The following is a 23,739-nucleotide window of genomic DNA, read 5'->3' on the forward strand; positions in this document are numbered from 1 at the left end:
TGGGAATGGATCTTGAGTCCTCTAGAAGAGGAAGTGTCTCCAGCTCCATTTTTTATTCATGATTTTTGTATTTATGTATTCATATGTGTATGGATATTTGACTTTCATGTACATTTGTGTACCACATGTGCCTATGCCCACAGAGGCTAGAAGGAGTCAGGGCCCCTAGACGCTGGCATAGGCCTATGCATCTGCATGCAGGTGCACACAGAGGCCAGCAGAGGGCCTGAGTCCTTTGGAGCTGGATTTCTCCGCAGTTATGTGCCTCCGGATGTGGAGGCTCCATACTGAGCTCTAGACATGAACAGCAAGTGATCTTAATCATCATTTCTTTCTTTCTTTCTTTTTTTTTTTTTTTTTGGTTTTCCAAGACAGGGTTTCTCTGTATAGCCCTGGCTGTCCTGGAACTCACTCTATAGACCACGCTGGCCTCGAACTCAGAAATCCACCTGCTTCCCAAGTGCTGGGATTAAAGGCGTGCGCCACCACCCAGCTAAAACCAATTCTTTCTTTCAATTAAAGTAAAACAAAGAAACAACTAGGTGGCTGAAGAGATGGCTCAGCAGTGAAGAGCACTGACTGTTCTAGAGGCTCCAAGTTCAAACCCCAGCATCCATATCAGGCAGTTCACAACTACCTGTAACCCCATCTCCGGGGGATCAACCCTTGCTTCTGACTTCCTTGGGCACCCACACCCACGTGGCATACATTCACACAACAGACATACACATATGTAAATACACTTAAAAAGTAAAAATAGCTATGTATATTTTAAAAAGAGTAGCGATGGTGCGTAGCCTGGTTTTGTTGGTTGCTTCCTCTCCCTTCCCCAGGTGGGAAATTTTCACTTCATCTAAAGTGTCTTTTCTTTGTACCAGCTAGAATTCACGGTCACAGTACCCCTTGGTTTTACTTGTTATTTGTCTGTTTTCCTTACATCTGTCTCTTGTGTCTATTCTGGTCCTATCTTCTTGGCATCAGCTGGTGGAGGACCGCAGACCATTTGACCTGCAGGAACCCTCCCACCTTTAGCTTTTTCTGCTCGCTTCTTTAATGGTACCATTTAGCTCTTCCCACTGTTGCCTCCATTTCCTGCCATCTGGGAATTAGATGTCATTTGCTGCTGGATTTCCCTCAGTCCTCTCGGCAACACTCTTGTGGTGGTGGTAACACTGTCTGCCTCCCTTTAAGCCAGAGGAAATGTGAAGTTTTCTGAGAGTGCCAAGTGTGTGGCCTAGCCTCCAGCCCCAGAGCCTATCCCGCCCATGTGCCTGAGGCTCCTACCTCATGCTGAGAATAGCTGCATTTTTCTCTTTCTTCTTTCTTTCTCCTAGTCTGTATCCAGCAGTCCTCAGGCCCAGCCCCCTCGGCCAGCAGAGCTGTCAGATGAGGAAGTGGCTGAGCTGTTTCAGAGGCTGGCCGAGACTCAGCAGGAGAAATGGATGCTAGAGGAGAAGGTGCTGTCGCTCTTGCTACTTCTTCACGTTGAAATGCCCTGGGATGGGCTTGTGGGTGGGAAGGGTGTCTTTAGTGTGCTCTGGGTCCTCTCCTCATGGGAGAAAATGGGAAGTTGAGAGGCCTGAGATGGGGTGGACCATCTTGCAGGTGAAACACCTGGAAGTGAGCAGCGCCTCTATGGCGGAAGATCTCTGCCGGAAAAGCGCCATCATTGAGACCTACGTCATGGACAGCCGGATTGGTCAGTGCCCATCTCTAGCCCTCACCTACAGTGAAACCTTCACCTGCCCCTCTTTTTCCATTGTTCCATTGCCCCCTTTCCCCTCTTGAAACTCAGTGAAGCTACTGACAAGATCATGGTCCCAGGAGAGGAAGCAGGGAAGCATTGCTTTTTTGCCCGGCCTCTGCTTTGTAGTCATCATTTCTCCCCTCCCCCACCCTCTAGTGGTTCCCCCCCCCCCGACTTCTCTGTCTCTTTCCATCTACACTTCCTTCTCCCCTGCTTTCTATTTCTCTATGTATTTTTTGTTCTGTTCCCCTTCTTCATCTTCTCTTAATAGCTCTGTTGTTCTATTTCCATTTTTATTTCTTTGCATTTTTTTGAAACTGTATTTTGCAATCCTGCGATAACCTGCTAGGTGCTAGGGTTCCAGGTGTGCATGCCTACACCTAGTCCTACATTTCCATCCACTATATCTCCATCCCTCTTCTCCTCTCTGACCTCCATGCTTTTACTCCCTATTCAGTACTAGCTGCTCACATGCTCTGAGGGTTTACTGTGTGCCCTGTGTGTCATGAGCCCCATGAGTAGCAATTACCCTATTTTTCAGGGTCGAGTAACTAAGAACAGCTGGGTTTCCCTATGTCAAAGCTTCTGCCCCCCAAACAGAACCCTGCCTTTCTTCCTTTCTGCCTTTCTTGCCTGCTCTGTTTTCCTCCTCTGTCCTTTGGTTCTGCCCAGTCTTCCCCCACACCAACCCCGGCTCTGCCGAGGGAGTGTTGCTCAGCCTGGACCCTTGCAGATGTGTCTGTGGCAGCAGGCCACACAGACCGAAGTGGGCTGGGCAGTGTCCTGAGAGACCTAGTGAAGCCAGGCGATGAGAACCTTCGAGAAATGAACAAGAAGCTGCAGAACATGTTGGAGGAGCAACTCACCAAGAACATGCACTTGCACAAGGCGAGTGTGGACCACCAGCCTGCCCACCCATCCCTCCAACCACCTGCTTCCCTACCCACACAGTCCCTGGCAGTGTCCTTCCAACTGGCCCTTGTCCCTCAGCTACCACCTTCCAGTCATCTACCACCCTTTTGTGTTCACCTCTTTTACCCTCCAATCAACTTCCCACATTAGCCAATAAGTCTGCCATCTGTCCCTCCGCCCACCGATCCATCCATGTATGCCCTCACGCCCCGTTTACCCATCTACCTGCTCTCCTACCTATCTGTCAAACTATCACCTCCAAGGCCGCCATCTATTTCCTGATGCATTGTTCTTTCACGAACTCATCAGTCACCACCTATTTGTCACTTGCCTACCTACCTGCCTTGTTGTCCTCTACAAAGTTCATTTGTGAACCGATCTGCCTGCTATAGGTCCACCCACACATTAATTCCTCTCCACACCTCCACCCAAATACTCCTCCATCACTAAGTTATAGCCAGGTCTTGCCTTGAAGAAGCAAGCTCACGTTTGTCATAAAGAGAAGGTGGTCGATCTTCCTGTTCAAGGCTGGACACCATTGGGCACTGAGAATCCATCAGTCCATCCAACTCCAGATACCACCTCAGATTTGCTAACAGAGCTGCCACTCTCTTCCCCTCCTCTAGCTCCTGATGGCTCATTTGTTTCTTAGGACATGGAAGTTCTATCCCAGGAAATTGTGCGGCTCAGCAAGGAATGTGTGGGGTCCCCTGACCCAGACCTAGAACCTGGAGAAGCCAACTAAAGACCTACAGGCTGCAATTATTCCCAATCCTTTCCAGAATGTCACTCACTCCCTTGGGCTGTTGTGGGAAAATAAGGAGGATGGCACCAAATCTCATAGTTTGGGAGACGGACATTAAAGGGGCTAGAGGCCTATATGTGGCTGGTGTTGGTAACCCTGATGTATGGCAGACCCCTTGGGGAGAAGAGCACCTGAGGGAAGGGCAGGGGGGTTTCCTTTTTGGCTCTGGTTCCCAGGGTCATCTGTCTTCAACTCTGCATGAGATCTCCCTCCTAGAGACCAACTCTGTTTCATTTTATTTTATTTTTTAATTTATGTCTGGAAGCCTGGCTAAACTCTGCCTTCGGGACTGGGGGTGTTGGGTGGGGGTACAGTCCATGTTCAATGTTCCAGCAACGTGTGTATGTGTGTGAGTGTGTGTGTAAAGGCTATGTGGCCAAAATATCATCTGGCCAGACGGGCCCACCCACTGACTGTCTGGTCTCATTCTTTTCAATCAAGAGGGATGTGTTGGGAACGGGGCGGTCACTACACTGGAATTGGGAAGGTGACCTCTGGCTATAGCTTTTCTTCTATCCTACCTCTCCTACTTCCTGACAGACCTCTCAAAGAGAGTAGAGCAGAAATATCCACAGATAGATGTGTGGGTGGCTGAGTATAAAGTTGAGGGTGTAGAGAAACAAACAGATGGGAGGGTGGATAAGTGGTTAGATGGACCGAGGGATAAATAAGTGGGTGGTTATGCAGCAGAGAAATAAATGCATAGGTAGATGGATGCGTGGCTGGATGGATAAATGAGTCAGTAAGTGGAGAGAGTATGGATAAATGGAAATATAAATGGGCAGATGGATGTCTAGAGGGGTGGACAAATGGATAAGCGGATGAATTAACCATATGGGTAGACTGATGGATTTATGGAGGGGTTGGAAGTAAACCGGAAATGGCTAGAGTGAGATTTAGGATGTAGAAGGGAATGGAAGGGACGGGTAAGGTTGGATGTGTACATGCCAGGTGAAGCTATGCAGGAGTTGCTAGAAAAATGGGAGTATTGCTACTTAGAGATAGGTTGGGTTGAGGACGAGCCAGTAGGTGACTCTAGATGGATGGGTGTGGAGAGGAATGGGCATTGTCATTGGTTTTGTGGGTGGAAGGATGGGTGTGTGAAAGCATGGGCAAGTCAGGAGTATGAGAAGGAAGCAAGTGAACAGAATGTTTGAGTATAAACGGCTCACGAGCCTGGGAGGTTCTGCTTTACTGCACTCTCCTCACATACCTTTAGTTACTTAAGACTAGGCATCCTGCCAGGCCTTACCTTATGCCAACCCCAGATCGTGGTACTTGAGTGAATGTTCTAAAGGACACTGTCAAGTTGGGATAAGTCTATCTCACCACTGGGAAACAAGTCACCCAATCAAGGACATATCATGTCTGGCAGAGCTGGGGTTCGAGCTCACAGACTTATCCCAGAGATATTCAGTACGTTGTGATAACCCAGAAGCAGGACCCACTATGGAGAGGTGATCTGAGGGCAGTGGAGAAAGACAGGAAGCCTTGCTCTTTTGGGCAAGGGGCCTATGGGTAGGTGGGTGGTACCTGGATTGTCCCCATCTGTACTGCCCTTGATTCCTCATTTTGTATCTACAAACTGGAAGATGCTTACAGGAACCCCACAAGCAAAGTCTGCTTTAGAAGTTGGGCCCTGACCTGAGCTCTCCCTCCAGAGCAGATCTGGAGGCCTGGTCATCTAAAGAAACATCCCCACTAGTCCCCCCTCCCCCACCTCTCCCCGCTTTTCCACAGCCTGGGGGCAGGGAGGGGACACAGTACTGCATCATTCCCCGTGGCACTCCGCTCTGGGGCCATTAACAGACGCCTTCCCATCGATTGGTTCTGCTAAGTGCTGCTGATTCAGACGGGTGGGGGTGAGGGCCCCTAGGGGCAGTGGGGGTAGGATCTGGGCAGAAAGAAGGGGGAGTCCAGGAAGGAGGAGGTGGGGAGAACTGGCAAAGTTCCCTGCCACCCCCATTTTCCAGATGACACAACTGAGGCCCAACCAGCTCTGTAAGGAGGCGGAGTTTCCCCAGGGTCCCTCTCAAGCTGTCCTAGGGGAGGGGGCTCTGGGAGCCACGTGGCCCCTCCCTGCCTCTCGCTTCATCTCCCGACAAGCTCCAGAGGGGCGGGGAGAGAGCGCTGGAGGAGGAGGAACTCCCGGCAGCTCTGCAGAGGGGGCCAGGAGCTCCGGTATTTGGTACCCCCAACCCCAACGCTGTTGCTGCTGCTGCAGCGGGAACACAGGTGAGGACAGCCCTGTGGGGAGAGGGAGGGACCCATCAATAGCTCTGTTCTCGTCTTTTCCTGGTCCAGTCCCCATGCCCTAGTCCATCCTGGAACAGTCCCCAGGGGTCCCACTGGACCTTGTCCTTCCAGAGTCTCCTTCCAAGGACCCAGAAGCCTCCTCCCCCTGTCTCCCACCCCGCCCCCGCTTGTGCCACCTTTCCCTCCTAGGCCTGGCTGTGGCTGCTCTCTTCCTCCTCCTCCTGCCGCTGCTACTGCTGCTGTTATTGCTGCTGCTCCCACTGCTGCTACTGCTGTGGCTGGGCACACACAGCCAGCTCGTCGGTGTGTGTTTACCTCAGACCTGCGCTCAACGAACGGTGGGACCCAGCCTTCTCCTGGTCTTCTCTACCAGCATCCTGCAAGGTTCAGCCGCCCCTCTCCCGGAAGACACACCCAACTTTCTTCCAATACCCCGCCCCCTCTCCAACCTATTTTGAGGGAATCCCCTTCCTCTTAGCATAGTCTTTTGAGTTTCCCTTGTGTGCTTAGGGGGCTATATCCAACTTCAGTACACTTGAGTATCAGCCCTTTGGGGTTCCCCAGACTCCTCGTTCTCACCCAGAGCTCTTCAGATATGGACCAGGCTTTCTAAGCTCCTCCAGGTAACCTCTCTGCCGGCTCTCTCCCAGCCCCTTAAAAATAAGCCAGTCCCATATACCACTTTAGCTACCCCGACTCCCAATCCTCACCTCTCCTACCTTCCCTAGAACTCCTGTAGATTGTAGATAATACCCTCCAGGCTATTCTTGGTAGTGCTAGTCACTCCTGAGATACTTTTTAGCATCTTTTACAACCTTCTGGCTCTAGACCTACCCTTGAGATGCTCCAGTCCCCTTTTGTGATCTACAAGGGGGCTCCAACCCAGGGATCTTTTCCTGTACATCTTCTGGGTGTGGACAGCCCTTCAGCCTTTTCCAAACAGCTCTGGTTCCATCTCCAGCACTCTGAATGCCCCTACCTGTCTCCTCTCCAACCCAACTGAGGGATTGCAGGCCCTCCTTTACTGAGAACTCTTGAGAGTGAACAACTCCCAACCTATTTCTTGGTCCCTCTGGACACCCTCAGACAACTCTCAGGAATGTGTTGAGTCCTCTAAAATCATCTCAGACTTTCTGGACCTGAAGATCCTTCTTGGTTCCTCTGGCTTGTCAAACCCTTCTCAGTCCCTTGGAAAGCGCCCCAAACCCCCCAAGTTCCTGTCTTTCTCTCTAGTTCCTCCTCCTGGTTCCTTTTGGTCTCTCTCTCTCTCTCTCTCTCTCTCTCTCTCTCTCTCTCTCTCTCTGTCTGTCACACACACACACACACACACACACACACACACACACACACACACACTGGTTTCCTTTTCTGGGTAGCCCAAGATCTCTCCAAGCCTCTACCATCCTGGGGATAGCCACATTCTCCTAAACACAACATCCCCAAGTCTCCGTGGGCCTGGGGAGCTGCAGGATGGCGGCAGGTGTGGCCACATGGCTACCATTTGCAAGGGCCGCAGCAGTGGGCTGGCTGCCCTTAGCCCAGCAGCCCCTACCCCCTGCACCGGAGGTGAAGGCATCCCGAGGGGATGAGGTTCTGGTGGTGAATGTGAGTGGTCGGCGCTTCGAGACCTGGAAAAACACACTGGATCGCTACCCAGACACACTGCTGGGCAGTTCGGAGAAGGAATTCTTCTATGATGCTGAATCTGGCGAGTACTTCTTTGATCGTGACCCAGACATGTTCCGGCACGTGCTAAACTTTTATCGCACTGGCCGGCTGCACTGTCCCAGGCAGGAGTGCATCCAGGCCTTTGATGAGGAGCTGGCCTTCTATGGCTTAGTCCCAGAGCTGGTTGGTGACTGCTGTCTTGAAGAGTACAGGGACCGCAAGAAGGAAAACGCAGAGCGCCTGGCAGAAGATGAGGAGGCTGAGCAGGCTGGGGAAGGTCCAGCCCTTCCAGCAGGCAGCTCCCTGCGACAGCGACTCTGGAGGGCCTTTGAGAACCCCCACACGAGCACTGCAGCACTGGTTTTCTACTATGTGACTGGCTTCTTCATAGCTGTGTCAGTCATTGCCAACGTAGTGGAGACCATCCCATGTCGTGGTACCCCACGGTGGCCCTCCAAAGAGCAGTCGTGTGGTGACCGCTTCCCTACAGCCTTTTTCTGTATGGACACAGCCTGTGTTCTCATATTCACTGGGGAGTACCTGCTGCGGCTCTTCGCAGCCCCCAGCCGTTGTCGCTTCCTGCGGAGTGTGATGAGCCTTATCGATGTGGTGGCCATTCTGCCCTACTACATTGGGCTGTTCGTGCCCAAGAATGATGATGTCTCTGGTGCCTTTGTTACCCTCCGTGTGTTCCGGGTCTTCCGAATCTTTAAGTTCTCCAGGCACTCGCAGGGCTTAAGGATTCTGGGCTACACCCTCAAGAGCTGTGCCTCTGAGCTAGGCTTTCTCCTCTTTTCCCTCACCATGGCCATCATCATCTTTGCCACTGTCATGTTCTATGCTGAGAAGGGCACGAGCAAGACCAACTTCACAAGCATCCCTGCTGCCTTCTGGTATACCATTGTCACCATGACCACACTTGGGTAAGTATAGACCTTGAGTTGGGAGCTAGGTAACATTAGGAAGATTAGAGCATGAACTCTATGCCTCTATGATGACGGACGTCATACCCAGAGCCTCACCCATGCGAAACCCATACTCTGCCTCAGCCTGCCACCCCTCCTTTTGTTTGCTTTAATTTCTGTTTTGTTATTGTTGATGTTTTTAAAAGATTAATTATTTTAGGAATGTGAGTACACTGTCTTTCAGACGCACCAGAAGAGGGCATCAGATTTCATTATGGGTGGTTGTGAGCCACCCTGTGGTTGCTGGGAATTGAACTCAGGACCTCTGGAAGAGCAGTCAGTGCTCTTAACTGCTGAGCCATTTCTCCAGCCCCCATAGTTGATTTTTCGAGACAGGGTTTCTCTGGCCTCAAACTCACAGATCTGCCTGTCTCTGTCTCCCAAGGGCTGGGATTCAAGGCATGTGCTACCACCACCCAGCTTCTGCCACTCCTTTTTTGAGACAAGTATGTCATGATATATATAGTTTAAGCAAGGGTCAAACATATTATCCTCCTGCCTCTACTTTCCCAGAGCTGGTATCACAGATATATGCCAGCACAGTTGGTTCCTTTGTCTCCTTTTGAGCTCCAGTTTGTTAATCTGTACAAATTCAGAGAGCTGGGATTGGAGGAATGGCTCACTGGTACATACTGATTCTGCAGAAGACCCGAATTTGGTTCCCAGCACCCAAGTTAGATGGCTCACAACTGCCTGTAATTCCAGTTCCTGAGGATCTGATGGCTTTGGCCTTCCAGGCATCTGCACACTAGTGCACATATCTGCACACAGACACATAATATACACAATTGAAAATAATAAGAATAAATCATCATCTTTTATGTTTTAGTTTTGTTTTGGTTTGGTTTTTTTTGAGACAGAATTTCACTATGCAACCTTGGTTGGCCTAGGACTTGTTATATAGACCAGGCTGGCCTTGAACTCATAGAAATCTGCCCTCCTCTGCCTCCAAAGTGCTAGGATTAAAGGTATGTTGCCTCTATGCCTGGCAAAATAAATGTCTTAAAATAAAATTGAGGGGGCTATAGAGATGGCTGACTGGTTAAGAAGACTGGCTGCTCTTACAGAGGACCCAGGTTTGGTTCCCATCACCCACATGGCAACTAACAACGACCTGAAATTCCCGTTCCAGAGAATCCAGTGCCTCTTCTGACCTCCTCGGGCACTTCATACATGTGGGGAACACATGTACATGCAGACAAACCACTCACACATGTAAAGTGAAATAAATCAATATTTAAAAAAAAATTTAGCTTGGTTGGTGGAACACACCTATAATCCCAGCATCCCCAGGAGCAGAGGCAGATGGATCTTATGAGTTCAAGGCTAGCCTGGTTTACATATCGAGTTATAGGCCAGCGAGAGCTAAATAGTAAGACCCAGTCTTAAAAAATTAGACAAGCCAGGGGGTATAGTGGTATATCTTTAACCCCAGGATTAAAGTGGCAAAGGCAGGCAGATCTCTATCAACTTGAGGCTAACCTGGGCTACATAACACGACCCTATCTTTAAAAACGTATAGGGGAGTTATATTTAAATTTTCGAATTCTTCTCAGTGCTGACCCTGCCTTGATATTTCTGGGTCAGACTTCAGAACCTTTGTCACTCTCTTTCTCTTCTCACTTCCTCAGGGTCCCAGGTTCCTTCTCTTTTCTTGGAGACGGTGTTACATTATGTAGCCCAGGCTTGCCTTTTAGTCCAAGGTGGCCTCAGACTCAAAAACAATCTTCCCAAGTCAGCCTCCTCACTCTACTTGGATTATAGGCATCAGGCACCGTGTTAGGTTCCTCTTAAAGGGGAAACGATCGCTTTAAGAGAATTCAGTGATACCATGTGAGTTCTCTGAATGCTTCTGTCACAGGATACACTGGTATCAATTTCCTGTCACTTTTCTTTTCTTTTTTTACATTTCGAGGAGTCATGTCAAGTGTGTCAACCTTCTAGAGTTGTCTGCTGTGTGAGCATTGCCTCTGAGACTTTGTGATTCTTGATGTTTTCCAGAAGCTATTTTTTAGCATTACTTTTCTTTTCCTTGAGATAGATAGATGCTTCCTTCCTAAGAGGGCCAAGCTGCCCTTGACCTCAGTCTCCTCCTGCCTCTGCTTCCTGAGTGCTGGCATTCCAGGCCTAGGGAACCCACCTGGCTCAATCTATATTAATTTTTTACTGCCAATCCCAGAGAGGAAATAGTTGAGAGATATGCAACAAATGCAATCAGCCACCTCACGATGCTCTTTTCTTGTTGGGGGAGGGCCATTATTATTGGATACTAAACCCAAGGTCTCACCATAGTGGCACAGACTCTGTCCCAGCTCTCATAGTGTTTGGTTTAATGGCAGAATCTCAGTTTGTACACCAAGCTTTATACAAATCCTTTTCCTGCCTCTCTCTCCCAAATGCTGGGATTCTAGGCTTGTGCCACAATTCACAGTTTCCTGTCTGTCTGTCATGATGTGTGTGCACCCGAGTGTGTGTTCATGCGAACATGCATATATTCGATCTGTATGTATTTTTGTTATTATTATTGTATGTATGTTTGGTGTACGAGTGTCAGTGTGTGCATGTAATAGCATGCAGATGGAGGTCAGACGACAACTTCGTAGAGTTGGTTCTCTCCTTTTACCTTTACCTGGACTCCAGAGATTTAATTCAGGTCGTCAACCTTGCAAGGTAAGCTCTGTGCAGCTGGAACTTCTTGTTGGCCCCTGGTGTATTTTTTTGACAACACGTGCTCTCACTGTGTAACCCTATCTGGCCTGGAACTTGCTATGTAGACCATACTGGTCTTGAGCTTCTGAAGTGCTCAAACTAAAGGTGTGTACCACCACACTCTGCCACCTTTATATTTTGAGATGGGTCTCTCATTGAGACAGAAGCTCATCTGTTTAGCTAGATTGGCTGAGCAGTGAGCTCCAGGGCTATGCTGGAGCCAAGAGCCTAGAAGCTGAAGACTACAGAGGCTATATTTTTCTTTTCTTTTCTTTTCTTTTCTTTTCTTTTCTTTTCTTTTCTTTTCTTTTCTTTTCTTTTCTTTTCTTTTCTTTTCTTTTCTTTTCTTTTCTTTTCTTTTCTTTTTTTGGTTTTTCGAGACAGGGTTTCTCTGTATAGCCCTGGCTGTCCTGGAACTCACTCTGTAGACCAGGCTGGCCTCNAACTCAGAAATCNGCCTGCCTCTGCCTCCCAAGTGCTGGGATTAAAGGCGTGCGCCACCACGCCCGGCTGAGGCTGTATTTTTCAATGGAGTTCCAATAGGTGTTGTGGTTAGAAAAAAAAGTATGTTGTACATTCCTAGGCAAATTAACTGTGGCACCTCTCTGAACTTTGTTTTCCTTCTTTGCGGAAACAAACCAGTAAGCAATTGGTTCTGCTCTGTCTCCATCAGAGAGGCTTGGCTTGGAGAAGGCACAGTAGTTTTGAGGCTCCCTATCTTTCATAGGAGGACACTTCCAAGGCTTCTTCTGGGAGGAAGGGTCCTTTCTCTCAGGAGACAGAGGGAAGCAGAGCAAGGCCAACCTTGAGAAGGCCAACCAAGAGAAAGCCGGGCAGTGGTGCCACATTCCTTTAGTCCCAGTACTCGGGAGGCAGGGGCAAGCAGATCTCTGTGAGTTCAAAGCCAGCCTGGTCTACAAAGAGAGTTCAGGACAGCAAAGACCAAATAGAGAGACCCTTCTCAAAAAGAAGCTCCTTCCTAGAAAATGTAGAGAATACAGAGCCTCTCTTCTGACCTGTAGTGGTGGGACTCTCTCTAGTCTTATTTCTCATTTTCCTTTCTGCTTGGGATTAGATTTCCAGCTGACAGTGACGCCCAATGCATAGCTTAGGTAGGAGCAGCAGATGCAGAGACTGCGGGCAGCCCCATTTCTCATTTGACCTCTACTGCAAGGGACTAGAGAGCTCATTCTCCACACTTTGTCTTCTGCTTTGTTTTGCTCTGCTTTGTTTTTGAGACAGGGTTTCTCTGTGTAAGCTCTGGCTGTCCTGGAACTCACTCTGTAGACCAGGCTGGCCTTGAACTCAGAAATCTACCTGCCTCTGCCTCCCAAGTGCTGGGATTAAAGATGTGTGCCACATGTGAAGCCATTCTCCTCATTTTGAAGATTTTTTAAAGCATGTGTATAGCATGTGGGTGTGTGCATGTGTGTGGAGGTGTCCGTAGAGTCCAAAAGAGGGTGTTGGGTCCTCTGTAGCTGGGGTTTCTAATAGTTGTGAGCAGGTTGATGTGGGTCTTGAACTTGGGTCCTCTTGAATTCCTAAACAGTAGTTTTCCAAAGTTTTCAGTGTAGCAAATTGTAGCTGGGGCTAGATAAATTGGCTCACAGGTTAAGAGCACCTGCTGCTTTTTCAAAGAACCTGGGTTCAATTTCCAGGATTCACACGCATGTGGTGTATTACAACTGTCTGTAACCTTAGTTCCAGAGGATATGACACCCTCTTCTGGCCTCCATGGGCAACCAGGCAAGGTGCACTTATATATATGAAAACAGTCATACACATACAAATAAATCAATAAACCTTTAAAAGAAAGAAATGGAAGTTAGGGCTGGAAAGATGGCTTCATGGTTAAGAGCACTTACTGCTCTTACAAAAGACCCAGATTTCCCTTCTAGCACCTACATGGTGGCTCACAACCATCCTTAAGTTCAGTTCCAGTGAATCTAACACCCTCTTCTGGCCTATTCAGGCACCTGACATGCATGTGATACACATACTTACATGTATGGAAACACGCACATACAATAAAACTTAAAAAGGAAGAAAGATAGAAAGAAAGAGAGAAGCAGAAGTTCAGAAACTCCATGTGCTTGCCAAAGCGTGCTGAGCACTTCAGGAGTGGCTGGGTGGAACGGGGGCACCAAACACCTCTTCTAACCTTGGCGTGCTTTCTATCTTTCCCAGGTACGGAGACATGGTACCTAGCACCATTGCAGGCAAAATTTTTGGGTCTATCTGCTCACTTAGCGGCGTCTTGGTCATTGCCTTGCCTGTGCCAGTCATTGTATCCAACTTCAGCCGCATCTACCACCAGAACCAGCGTGCCGACAAGCGCCGGGCACAGCAGGTAACTATATCCCCCTTCTGGGCACTGACATTCCTTTTAGCCTAAGCCTGTCTCACTCTGGGGCTCACCTATCTAACCTTTGGTCTCCTCTCTATAGAAAGTGCGCCTGGCAAGAATCCGGTTGGCAAAGAGTGGTACCACCAACGCCTTCTTGCAGTATAAGCAAAACGGGGGCCTCGAGGTAGGAAGGGGCCTTTACTGGGGGGGGGGTGAGCAGGGATAGGAGGGGAAGGTGTTCATTGCCTGTTTTCTGCTCTGTCTGTTCCAGGACAGTGGCAGTGGCGAGGGACAGATGCTGTGCGTTAGGAGCCGCTCTGCTTTTGAACAACAGCATCACCATCTGCTGCATTGTCTGGAGAAGACTACGGTGAGGCCAAACAAGAAGCTGCATTGGCAAGAGGGAAGAGGTCTGCCTGACACCAAGCTTTCTCCCTCACTGAGAGGGAAGCCGTAGCACTTAATTCTAGAGATCACATGATACTTCCTTTAAGAGGTTAAAGTCTTATGGCGGAGGCAGATGATCTGTTATCTCTAGGAGTTCCAGGCCAGCCTGGTCTACATAGTGAATTTCAGGCCAGCCAAAGCTACATAGGCTGCACCTGGTCTCAAGCAAAACAGAGAGTAAAAAGTGGCTTCTAGGATGGGCAAGGAAGCAGGAGAGAGAGTGACTTTTCCTAAGCAAAGGCCTGGGAGTTGTGCTAGCCTCCATGACATGGGGTACCCTGTGATCCCCGCTTCCCTTCTGCCCACAGTGTCATGAGTTCACAGACGAGCTAACTTTCAGTGAGGCCCTTGGAGCGGTCTCACTGGGTGGTCGCACCAGCCGCAGTACCTCAGTATCATCCCAGCCAATGGGGCCTGGGAGCCTGTTCTCATCCTGCTGCTCTCGAAGGGTCAATCGCAGAGCCATCCGCCTTGCTAACTCTACTGCCTCTGTTAGCCGTGGCAGCATGCAGGAGCTAGACACACTAGCAGGTCTTCGGAGGAGCCCTGCCCCTCAAAGGTAAGTACCTGGCTCACCTGTTTTGACCATCTGCCCTTCATTCATTCTTTCAGACACTTACTGAGTAGGAATAAGGGCATAGACCTAACCATTCAGGAAGCTACGACAGGAGGATCATTTGAACTGGGGATGTCAGTCAGGAATGGAACATTTGCTTTGTATGCTAGAAGCCTTAGGTTTACCCCCTGCCCCGCCCTATCACAGATACACACACACACACACACATATGCGCGCACACGCACCCGGGCTTGGGAGAGAGGGTGGATCCTTGTGTCCCAAAACTTACATTCTAATAGGAAAAGGCAATTGACAAACAAGTCCAGATCTCATACTGGGTCAGACATTTGTAAGTAGCAGGATGACAAAGAAATCAGGAACAAAGGCAGAGCGAACTAAGCACAGGATGCTACAGGGGTTAGGTTTGGCTGTATTTTTAACTCTGTATCCCTGTGTGAGTGTGTGCATGTGAGCGCAGTTACCCATGGAAGCCTTAGGCTTCAGATCCCCAAGAACTCTAGTTTATGGGAGGTTGTGAGATGTGGGGCCAAGAACCAAGTGTGGGTCCTCAGTAAGAGCAGTACTCAGCCACTGAGCCATTTCTCTGGCCTCAGTTTTTTTTCTTTAAAAAAATAAATTCTTTTCAGGTTGGATGTAGTGGCACAAACCTTTATTCCCAATGCGCAGGAGGCAAAGGCACGCTGATACCTGTGAGTTCAAAGCCAGGGTCGTCTGCATAGTGAGTTTCAGGCCAGCCAGGGCTGTGTAGTGAGACCTGTTCAAAAAATAAATATTTTTAGTACTGGGAATGGAATCTAGGGGCTCACAAATGTTGAATACTCTAGCACTGAACCATGTGTAGTCAGATGCAATTTTGGTAGTGTGGTCAAGAAAAGCTTTTCTGGGGTTGGTGAGATGGCTCATTGGCTAAGAGCACTTGTTGCTCTTGAAGAGGACCCCAGTTTGATTCCCACCTGTACCTCCAGTCCCAGAGGATCTGATGACTTCTGACCTCCATGGGCACCAGGGATGCATGTGGTGCACATATATACATACATTACATACATACAGACAAAACACTTATGCACATGAAATAAAACAAAATTGTAAGCACAAATTTTCTCTTTCTTTCTTTCTTTCTTTCTTTCTTTCTTTCTTTCTTTCTTTCTTTCTTTCTTTCTTTCTTTCTTTCTTTCTTTCTTTCTTTGAGACAGGGTTTCTCTGTGTAGCCCTGAATGCCCTGGAACTCACCCTGTAGACCAGACTGGCCTTGAACTCAGAAATCTGACTGCCTTTGCCTCCCAAGTGCTGGGATTAAAGGCATGCACCACCACTGCTGGGCTATAAAATTTCTTCAACCTACTTTTAATAAGGGTTAAACCTCTCCAAGCAGAGGTAGTGGAAGAGAAAAGTTATAAGTGGACCTGTTCAGCTGTTCTTTGGGGGTGAGCTTGGTCTTCTTGGGCAGCAGTTCAGTCCCATAGCAAACACCAAATACAACTCAGCAGCTACAGTCCAGTCCTTTCAGCACGCAGACACCAGGCAGCTATAGTTCAATCCTGAAGAAACCACTAGGCTTGCCAATCAGCTTAAGGCGGGGCCACAGAAGTAGCAACCTGCCACAGGAAACTCAGGAGCAGTTCTTGGGTCAGTTTTTCTCAATGGCGGTGTTACCACAAATTGAGCTTAACAGCGTATGTACGGCAAACCAATACATGTGTGTCTTTAGCAAAGAATAATGAGGTGGAGCAAACCAAACCAAGGCTCAGTGTTCCTCCCCCACTGTCTGTGGGGTCATATTTTCTTTTTTTTAAAAGATTTATTTATTGTTATATGTAAGTACACTGTAGCTGTCTGCAGACACACCAGAAGAGGGCATCGGATCTCATTGTGGATGGTTGTGAGCCACCATGTGGTTGCTGGGATTTGAACTCAGGACCTTTGGAAGAGTAGTCAGTGCTCTTACCCTCTGAGCCATCTCACCAGCCCTGTGGGGTCATATTTATACTCCTTCATCACAGGTCCTTTCACGTGTCTGCTATATCCAAACTTCCTTTCACCAGTGTCTGCTTCAGGAAAACAGTCTTTCATGTGTTTGCTATAGCAAGACATCCTTTCACCTGTGTGCCCTAGCAAAACATCATTTGACTAACTTTCCAAAGAAACTAGAAGTTTCCACTTCATGAAATAATTCTTAAAAATCTCTTTTAAAGAAAAGAAAAGCTTTTCTGAGATGGTGTCTGAGTCTACGTCTGAAGGAGGCAAGGGAGTGAGCCATACATACATCTATGTAACTAGAGGAAGAGCTTTTCCTTAGCAAAGGTCAGGAGGCCTCAGTACACAAGAGGTCTGGCAAGGAAACAACTCTGCCCAGAGTAGGAAGTGGAGGATAATCAGGAAGAAGTGAGGACTCAGTTTTATTCCTAATGTCAACCTTCTCCACACATCGCCCCTCTCCCCACACCCTGGCTGTCCTGGAACTCAGACAGTAGACCAGGCTGGCCGTAAACTCAAAGATCTGTCTTCCTCTGCCTCCAGAGTGCTGGGGATAAAGGCATGCACCACCACTGCCTGGCTAGTGTAGACTTTTAAACTTTTTGTTTGTTTTTTAAAGATTTATTTATTTATTATATGTAAGTACACTGTAGCTGTCTTCAGACACTCCAGAAGAGGGAGTCAGCTCTTGTTAAGGATGGTTGTGAGCCACCATGTGGCTGCTGGGATTTGAACTCTGCACCTTTGGAAGAGCAGTCGGGTGCTCTTACCCACTGAGCCATCTCACCAGCCCCCTTGGTTTGTTTTTTATGTTTGTATTGTTTTTGTTTTCTTTTTTCTTTTGAGACGGGGTTTCTCTGTGTAGCCCTGGCTGTCCTGGAACTCACTCTGTAGACCAGGCTGGCCTCAAACTCAGAAATCCTCCTGCCTCTGCCTCCCCAGTGCTGGGATTAAGGGTGTGCGCCACCACTGCCCAGCGGTTGGTTTGTTTTTGAAACAGAGTCTCATTATATAGTCTAAATTGGTCTCAGATTCAGGATCTGTCTGCCTTAGCCTCTTGAGTGCCAGAATGTGTGGTGTGTGCCACCATTACCTTTTGCTGATATAGACTCTTGCAATAATTTTGGCATTGTTAAAGATAACAAGAGGGACTGAGGAGATGGCTCTGTGCTTAAGAGTACTTACTGGGGAGGGCAGTGGTGGCACATACCTTTCATCCCAGCACTTGAGAGGCAGAGGCAGGTGAATCTCTGTGAGTTCAAGGCCAGCCTGGTCTATGAAGCTGACTCCAGGACAGCCAGGGCTACATAGAAAAACCCTGTCTCAAAGAAACTAACTAACTAACTAACTAACTAACTAACTAACTAGTACTTATTGCTCTTGCAGCAGATCTGGGTTCAATTCCCAGCACCTATAACCACCCCTAACTCCAGTTTCAGGTGATCTGATACACCTTTCTGACCTCCTTTGGGCACCAGGATTGCATGTGTACATAGACAATCATGACAAGGCTCTGGATTTAATCTTCAGCACCACACAAAACTGTGTGCATGCATACTATGTTCAGGCATTTTATCTCGTTTCTTATTTCATTTGATCTCTGTAACAACCCAATGAGGTAAGGGATTTTTTTTCCATGCTAGAAATAAAAGAGGGATTTGGTGATGACAATTTGAACCTAGCCCAGCTGGCTCCAGAATTCACCTCCTTTGCCATACTTGAGGATGCAGGGAGAACTTGTAGCACAGTGCAAGGGACCCAGTCAGTGCTTAATGAATGTGAAGATTTTTTTTTTTGGTTTTTCAAGATAGGGTTTCTCTGTATAGCCCTGGCTGTCCTGGAACTCACTTTGTAGACCAGGCTGGCCTCGAACTAAGAAATCCACCTGCCTCTGCCTCCCGAGTGCTGGGATTAAAGGCATGCGCCACCACGCCCGACTTATGAATGTGAAGATTGTATGGCAATTATCTAGATGACTTTTAAAGAGTATGCCATCTTCCCCACCCCTGTTCACAGCCGCTCAAGCCTCAATGCCAAGCCCCACGACAGCCTTGACCTGAACTGTGACAGCCGGGACTTCGTGGCCGCCATCATCAGTATCCCCACCCCCCCTGCCAACACGCCAGATGAAAGTCAACCTTCCTCCCCTAGTGGTGGTGGTGGTAGTGGTGGCACACCCAACACCACCCTCAGGAACTCCAGCTTGGGTACTCCGTGCCTCCTCCCTGAGACTGTTAAGATCTCTTCCCTGTGAAGAATGGGCCTGCCCATTCAGAGGGCCTTCTTTATTCTTGGGAACTCCTTTCCAAAGCCATATCTTGGGGGAGGCAAAGCGGGGTGGACCTGGGAACTCCCTGTGCCCCCTGACAAGAACTATGCAATGGAGTTTCATGGAATGGCCCATCTGGTGGGAACGTAGGTAGGGAATGAGGAACTTCCCTCAGTCCAGTTTTTCTAGTGGGAGCTTGAAGCATGGGACTCCATAGGTCCCTGGCCTCCTTGCCCCAGCATGCTGGGACTGGCCTTTCTCTCCTAGCTGGCCTCTTGCATGCCTCTTCCCTTGGGCCCTCAGAGGCAGGTTAAGGCTTTCTATAGTCTGACATTTGAGGTCTGTCTGGTCTGACAAGAGTTAAGAGTTCCTCTTCTCTTTGGTTGTGTTGTGCAAGTTTGGGGTTCAGGGAAGAAAACCCTCATCTCCAATTTAGCCTCGAGGGCGCAGGGTTTTGCCCTTCAACAGGCCCAGCATTTTTCTGGATTTGGAAGCTTGGAATGCAACCCTGGGCTGGCTTCATGGGCTGTGGCCTCTGTAGTGACCTGCTACCCTCACGCTTTGGTTGAGGGGGTCAGGCTGCTTTTCCCAACACAGAGATAGCACAAACACTACCACCCCTTTTCCCTGGCTAGCTGCTGGAAGTGAGTTCCCGCCACCTGTCTTCTGCTGGGCCGCCAGCAAACTCTAGCAATAGCAGCTGCTGCCGTACCAATATGCAAAGCCTTGGACCAATTTGCTGCAGCATATACATCTGCTCTGATCAGATGGGCCACATCTAACTACTCTCTTCTCTGATGTGCTTTCTTCTTGGGTTGGTCTGGAGTCTGGACCTGCTGAGATAAGAGACTAACAGCCAGCAAGAGCTGGGCTGGGTGGTGAGATCATGGGCTGGTTTCATATTCTTGGGCAGAACTCCAGAAGTAGTGTGGGCAGAGGACTGAGCTGTTCCTGACCCCTGGGAGAGATAGAAGATATCGCCTCCTTCTCTGCTGTAAATCCTTTGCACACTGTCTTCTCCTCCCTCTTGGGTCACCTTCTGGAACTATGCTCTCAACTGAATCTCACGTCATCTCAGGTTCCCTGTCTCCAGCTCTGTCCCTCTGAAGCTGGCAGCTGACAAAGATGAAGTTTTCATCACTCAATAAAACCTAAGAGGAGAGATGTGGACCAAGCATCTACTGACTCTGTGGATTGACTTTGAGGGCTCAGTTTGGCTGATGGGGTTAAGAATACTATGGTCTCTCTCCTCTCTCTCTCTCTCTCTCTCTCTCTCTCTCTCTCTTTTGTTTTGTTTGTTTTTGTTTTTGTTTTTTTTTTTCGAGACAGGGTTTCTCTGTATAGCCCTGGCTGTCCTGGTACTCACTTTGTAGACCAGACTGGCCTCGAACTCAGAAATCCGCCTGCCTCTGCCTCTGTGCTGGGATTAAAGGCATGTGCCACCACGCTGGTCTCAATTTCATTCAGTGAAAGAGAAATTCAACAGTGAAGGGACTGGTGTGGGTAGATGGGTTGCTAGTGTTCTATTCTCAAAGATGTGGATTATGGAGAAATGAAAAAGGGTGCTTTGAGGAGTTTGTCTCTGTAGGCAGTGAAGCAAGCCAGAGGGTCCTAAGACTGATGGACCTTAGTTACTAATCTGTTCCAGATCCTTCATTGCTAGAAGGAGAAGCCAAGATCTAGAGAAAAATGGAGTTACTTTGAAGGGCAACTTAAGCCCATGCTTTTTGATAGCAAAAAACCTATACATTTTTTTCTGAGTTTGGTAATAATCCCCCTTCCTCATGGATAGCGCCTCTGTTGTTCTCTTCTGGATACCAGCTACACCAGGCTAGTATGTGACTGAACTGTGTAGAGCCCTGTGGAGACCAACCTTGGATTCAGATTGACACATCTTTGTCCTTGTGGGAGACTCACTCTTTGTGTCAAGTTGCTAATGTGAAATAGAAACAGTAATTTCTTTATTCACCAAGTTTGTTTGTTTGTTTAATGTAACTACACTGGAGCTGTCTTCAGACACTCCAGAAGAGGGCATCAGATCCCTTTACAGATGGTTGTGAGCCACCATGTGGTTGCTGGGATTTGAACTCAGGACCTTCAGAAGAACAGTCGGTGCTCTTAACCGTTGAGCCATCTCTCCAGCCCTCACCAAGTATTTCTTAACAACCCATCATGTACTAGTAGTAAGGTACACTGATGGGCACAATAGCATTATTAGATCATAGATAAGCATGGGAGGCCGACAATCACAATACAGTGTGGTACAAGTGAGATTGACAGGTTATAGAAACACGTAGACAGTCACGTAACCTTAACTGGCCAGACTTCAAGGAAGGAGATGGAGTTAATCAAGCAAGAGATGGAAGGCTAAGATGTGGGTGGAGGGCACAGTGTGTTCAATGATCAGAGAGTGATGTGAGCCTAAGGCCTTCGGGGGAACTGAAAGGAGTTCAGACTAGCTGGAAGGGGAGTGAGTGCAAGGCTGAAGAGGGAAGTAGATAGTACAGATTGCAAAAGGCTTTTGAAACTGGGAGATGGATTTGGGACTTTGTCCAAGGTAGAAGGGGGGACCACTGAATACTCAGAAACAGGCCAGGCATTGCGTTTGCATTTCAGAAGGATAATTTTGCCCATGGGGAATAAGCTACGGAGAAAAAGTCTTAGAGGAAGAAAGATCAGTCAAGGGTTTTTGTGGTAGTCCATTTGGTGGGGGATGATGGCTAGGGTGGTAGCAGTGGAATTGGAGAGGTGTGAAATTCCAGAGATGGGATGGGTGGTACTTGGAATTTCCAAGGCAAAGGTGAGAGTTGGAGAAGCAGAAACAGTCAAATTTGACTCTTAGGTTTCTGGGCTGGGCAACGACTAGCTAAGGGTGCCTTTTGCTGTTGGAGGAAACTCTTACAGGGCCAGGCACATAGGTAAGTATGGGGTGAAGGCTAGTCATGAATAATATGAGTTCAGTTTTTAGATACTGAGCAGATAGCCAGTAGGGAATGGGAAATATGGGTCTGGAGACAACCATTAGAGGATTCAGGGTAATATTTATAGGTATTTGGCAGAAATCCCTGATCACAGAAGTCCTGTAGATATGAGTCTCCTCCTATTGTGACGTTTCAGGAACAGAAAACATTACTAGGACCCATATTTACCCATGTATTACTGATGCCTTTCAGAGAAAAAAAAAGCTTCATCTGAAGGGAGGAGGTTAGGTGGTCTTTCTGTTTTCCCCGAAATATTTTTGGTTGGAGACAGTCCCAACATGTAGTCCTGGCTACCCTTGAACTAACACCCTCTCCTCTCTCTCCTCCTTCTCCCTCTCTTCTCTCTCTTTCTCTCTCTCTCTCTCTCTCTCTCCCTTTTCCTCTCCCTCTCTCTCACACACAATCTCTTAAATTTATTTAAATGTATGGATATTTTGTTTGCATGTATGCATTTTTCTTAATTTAAAAAAAAAAAGATTTATTTATTTATTTATTTATTTATTTATTATATTTAAGTACACTGTAGCTGTCTTCAGACACTCCAGAAGAGGGCATCAGATCTTGTTACGGATGGTTGTGAGCCACCATGTGGTTGCTGGGATTTGAACTCTGGACCTTCGGAAGAGCAGTTGGTGCTCTTACTGAGCCATCTCACCAGCCCCACATGTATGCATTTTTCATCATACATTCCTAGTATAGGGTGTCAGTTCCCTGGGACCGGAGTTACACCTGGTTGTGAGCCCACATGTGGGTGCTGGAAATTGAACATGAGTTCTCGGGAAGAGATTAACTACTGAGCCATCTTACTCTTAACTATACTCTGAGCCATTTCTCCAGCCCCTTGCTTAAAGCTCTTGATCCTACTGCCTGAGCCTCCAGAGTGATGATAACACTAGTTTTTTTAAACATTTTTTTAGATTTATTTATTATTATACATAAGTACATTGTAGCTGTCTTCAGACACACCAGAAGAGAGCGTCATATCTCATTACAGATGGTTGTGAGCCACCATGTGGTTGCTGGGATTTGAACTCAGGACCCTTGGAAGAGCAGTCAGTGCTCTTAACTGCTGAGCCATCTCGCCAGTCCGATAACACTAGTTTTGATATTGCACTTTTATTAATCTCAAAAGAGACAATGATTTGTACAAACTCAATAGTTCATAATGACCCATGTGTGCCTAGAACAGATGTTTTCCTTATAAGGAATCAAAGTCCAGGATTCTTCTGCACTACCACAGGTTCTAACTTATATAGCATTTACTGTGTGCAGTACACAGAACCAGGCCATTTATTGGCATTCATTTCTACCACATAGAAATTATTGCTGCGGGATGGAGAGATGGCTCAGTGGTGGTCTTGCAAACTTTATATGACCCAGCACAAGGGAAGGCCTGGGCCAAGTAGTGGGAGTGGGTGGGTAGGGGAGTAGGGGTGCGAGGGGGTATAGGGAACTTTCGGGATAGCATTTGAAATGTAAATAAAGAAAATAATAATAATTTAAAAAGCCAAAAAAAAAAGACCACTGACTGCTCTTCCAAAGGTCCTGAGTTCAAATCCCAGTAACCTCATGGTGGCTCACAACCATCCGTAATGAGANCTGATGCACTCTTCTGGGGTGTCTGAAGACAGCAGCTACAGTGTACTTACATATAATAAATAAATAAATAAATAAATAAATAAATAAATAAATAAATAAATATTTAAACAAAACAAAACAGAAGCAGGGTGCTGGTGGCACACATTTAATACCAGCACTTGGGAGACAGAGGCAGGCAGATTTCTGAGTTCGAGGCCAGCCTGGTCTACAAAGTGAGTTCCAGGATAGCCAGGGCTACACAGAGTAACCCTGTCTTGAAAAACCAAGAAAAAAGAAAGAAAGAAAGAAAGAAAGAAAGAAAGAAAGAAAGAAAGAAAGAAAAAGTATTGCTGCTGGGTGGTGGTTTAATCCCAGCACTCAGGAGGCAGAGGCAGTAGGATCTGTCTGAGTTCGAGGCCAGCCTGGTCTACAGAGTTCCAGGACAGCCAGGGCTACACAGAGAAAACCAAATTAAAAAAAAAAAAAAAAAGAGCCGGGCGGTGG

The 23,739-nt window shown here is 47.8% G+C and overlaps 2 protein-coding genes across 8 annotated transcripts in view; both read left to right on the plus strand.

Annotated features, from left to right (window-relative positions):
* Positions 1–3,874, plus strand: part of Gripap1 (GRIP1 associated protein 1) — a 27,491-nt gene extending 23,617 nt beyond the window's left edge. For all 7 annotated transcript variants that reach the window (XM_029534250.1, XM_029534252.1, XM_029534251.1 and 4 more), the window contains 4 exons: positions 1,335–1,457; positions 1,606–1,699; positions 2,481–2,635; positions 3,312–3,874. In XM_029534250.1, coding sequence (XP_029390110.1) covers positions 1,335–1,457; positions 1,606–1,699; positions 2,481–2,635; positions 3,312–3,404 — 465 coding nt within the window. In that variant the 3' untranslated portion in view covers positions 3,405–3,874. The remainder of the gene's footprint in view (positions 1–1,334; positions 1,458–1,605; positions 1,700–2,480; positions 2,636–3,311) is intronic.
* Positions 3,875–7,064: 3,190 nt separating this feature from the next.
* Positions 7,065–19,108, plus strand: Kcnd1 (potassium voltage-gated channel subfamily D member 1). Its single transcript, XM_021188335.2, has 6 exons — positions 7,065–8,311; positions 13,250–13,412; positions 13,510–13,593; positions 13,681–13,779; positions 14,165–14,415; positions 18,424–19,108. Exons 1-6 carry the CDS (start codon positions 7,191–7,193, stop codon positions 18,659–18,661), a joined length of 1,956 nt encoding a protein of 651 aa, XP_021043994.1. The 5' UTR covers positions 7,065–7,190; the 3' UTR covers positions 18,662–19,108.
* Positions 19,109–23,739: the final 4,631 nt, after the last annotated feature.

This window comes from Mus pahari, chromosome X (assembly GCF_900095145.1).
Source record: "Mus pahari chromosome X, PAHARI_EIJ_v1.1, whole genome shotgun sequence".
Classification (NCBI taxonomy): domain Eukaryota; kingdom Metazoa; phylum Chordata; class Mammalia; order Rodentia; family Muridae; genus Mus; species Mus pahari.

Excerpts from the sequence above, each read along its gene's own strand:
- Kcnd1 (XM_021188335.2), top strand. The coding sequence starts at position 7,191 with ATGGCGGCAGGTGTGGCCACATGGCTACCATTTGCAAGGGCCGCAGCA. Across the intron at positions 8,312-13,249 it reads GTCACCATGACCACACTTGG|GTACGGAGACATGGTACCTA; the intron begins GTAAGTATAGAC and ends TATCTTTCCCAG. Across the intron at positions 13,413-13,509 it reads ACAAGCGCCGGGCACAGCAG|AAAGTGCGCCTGGCAAGAAT; the intron begins GTAACTATATCC and ends TCCTCTCTATAG.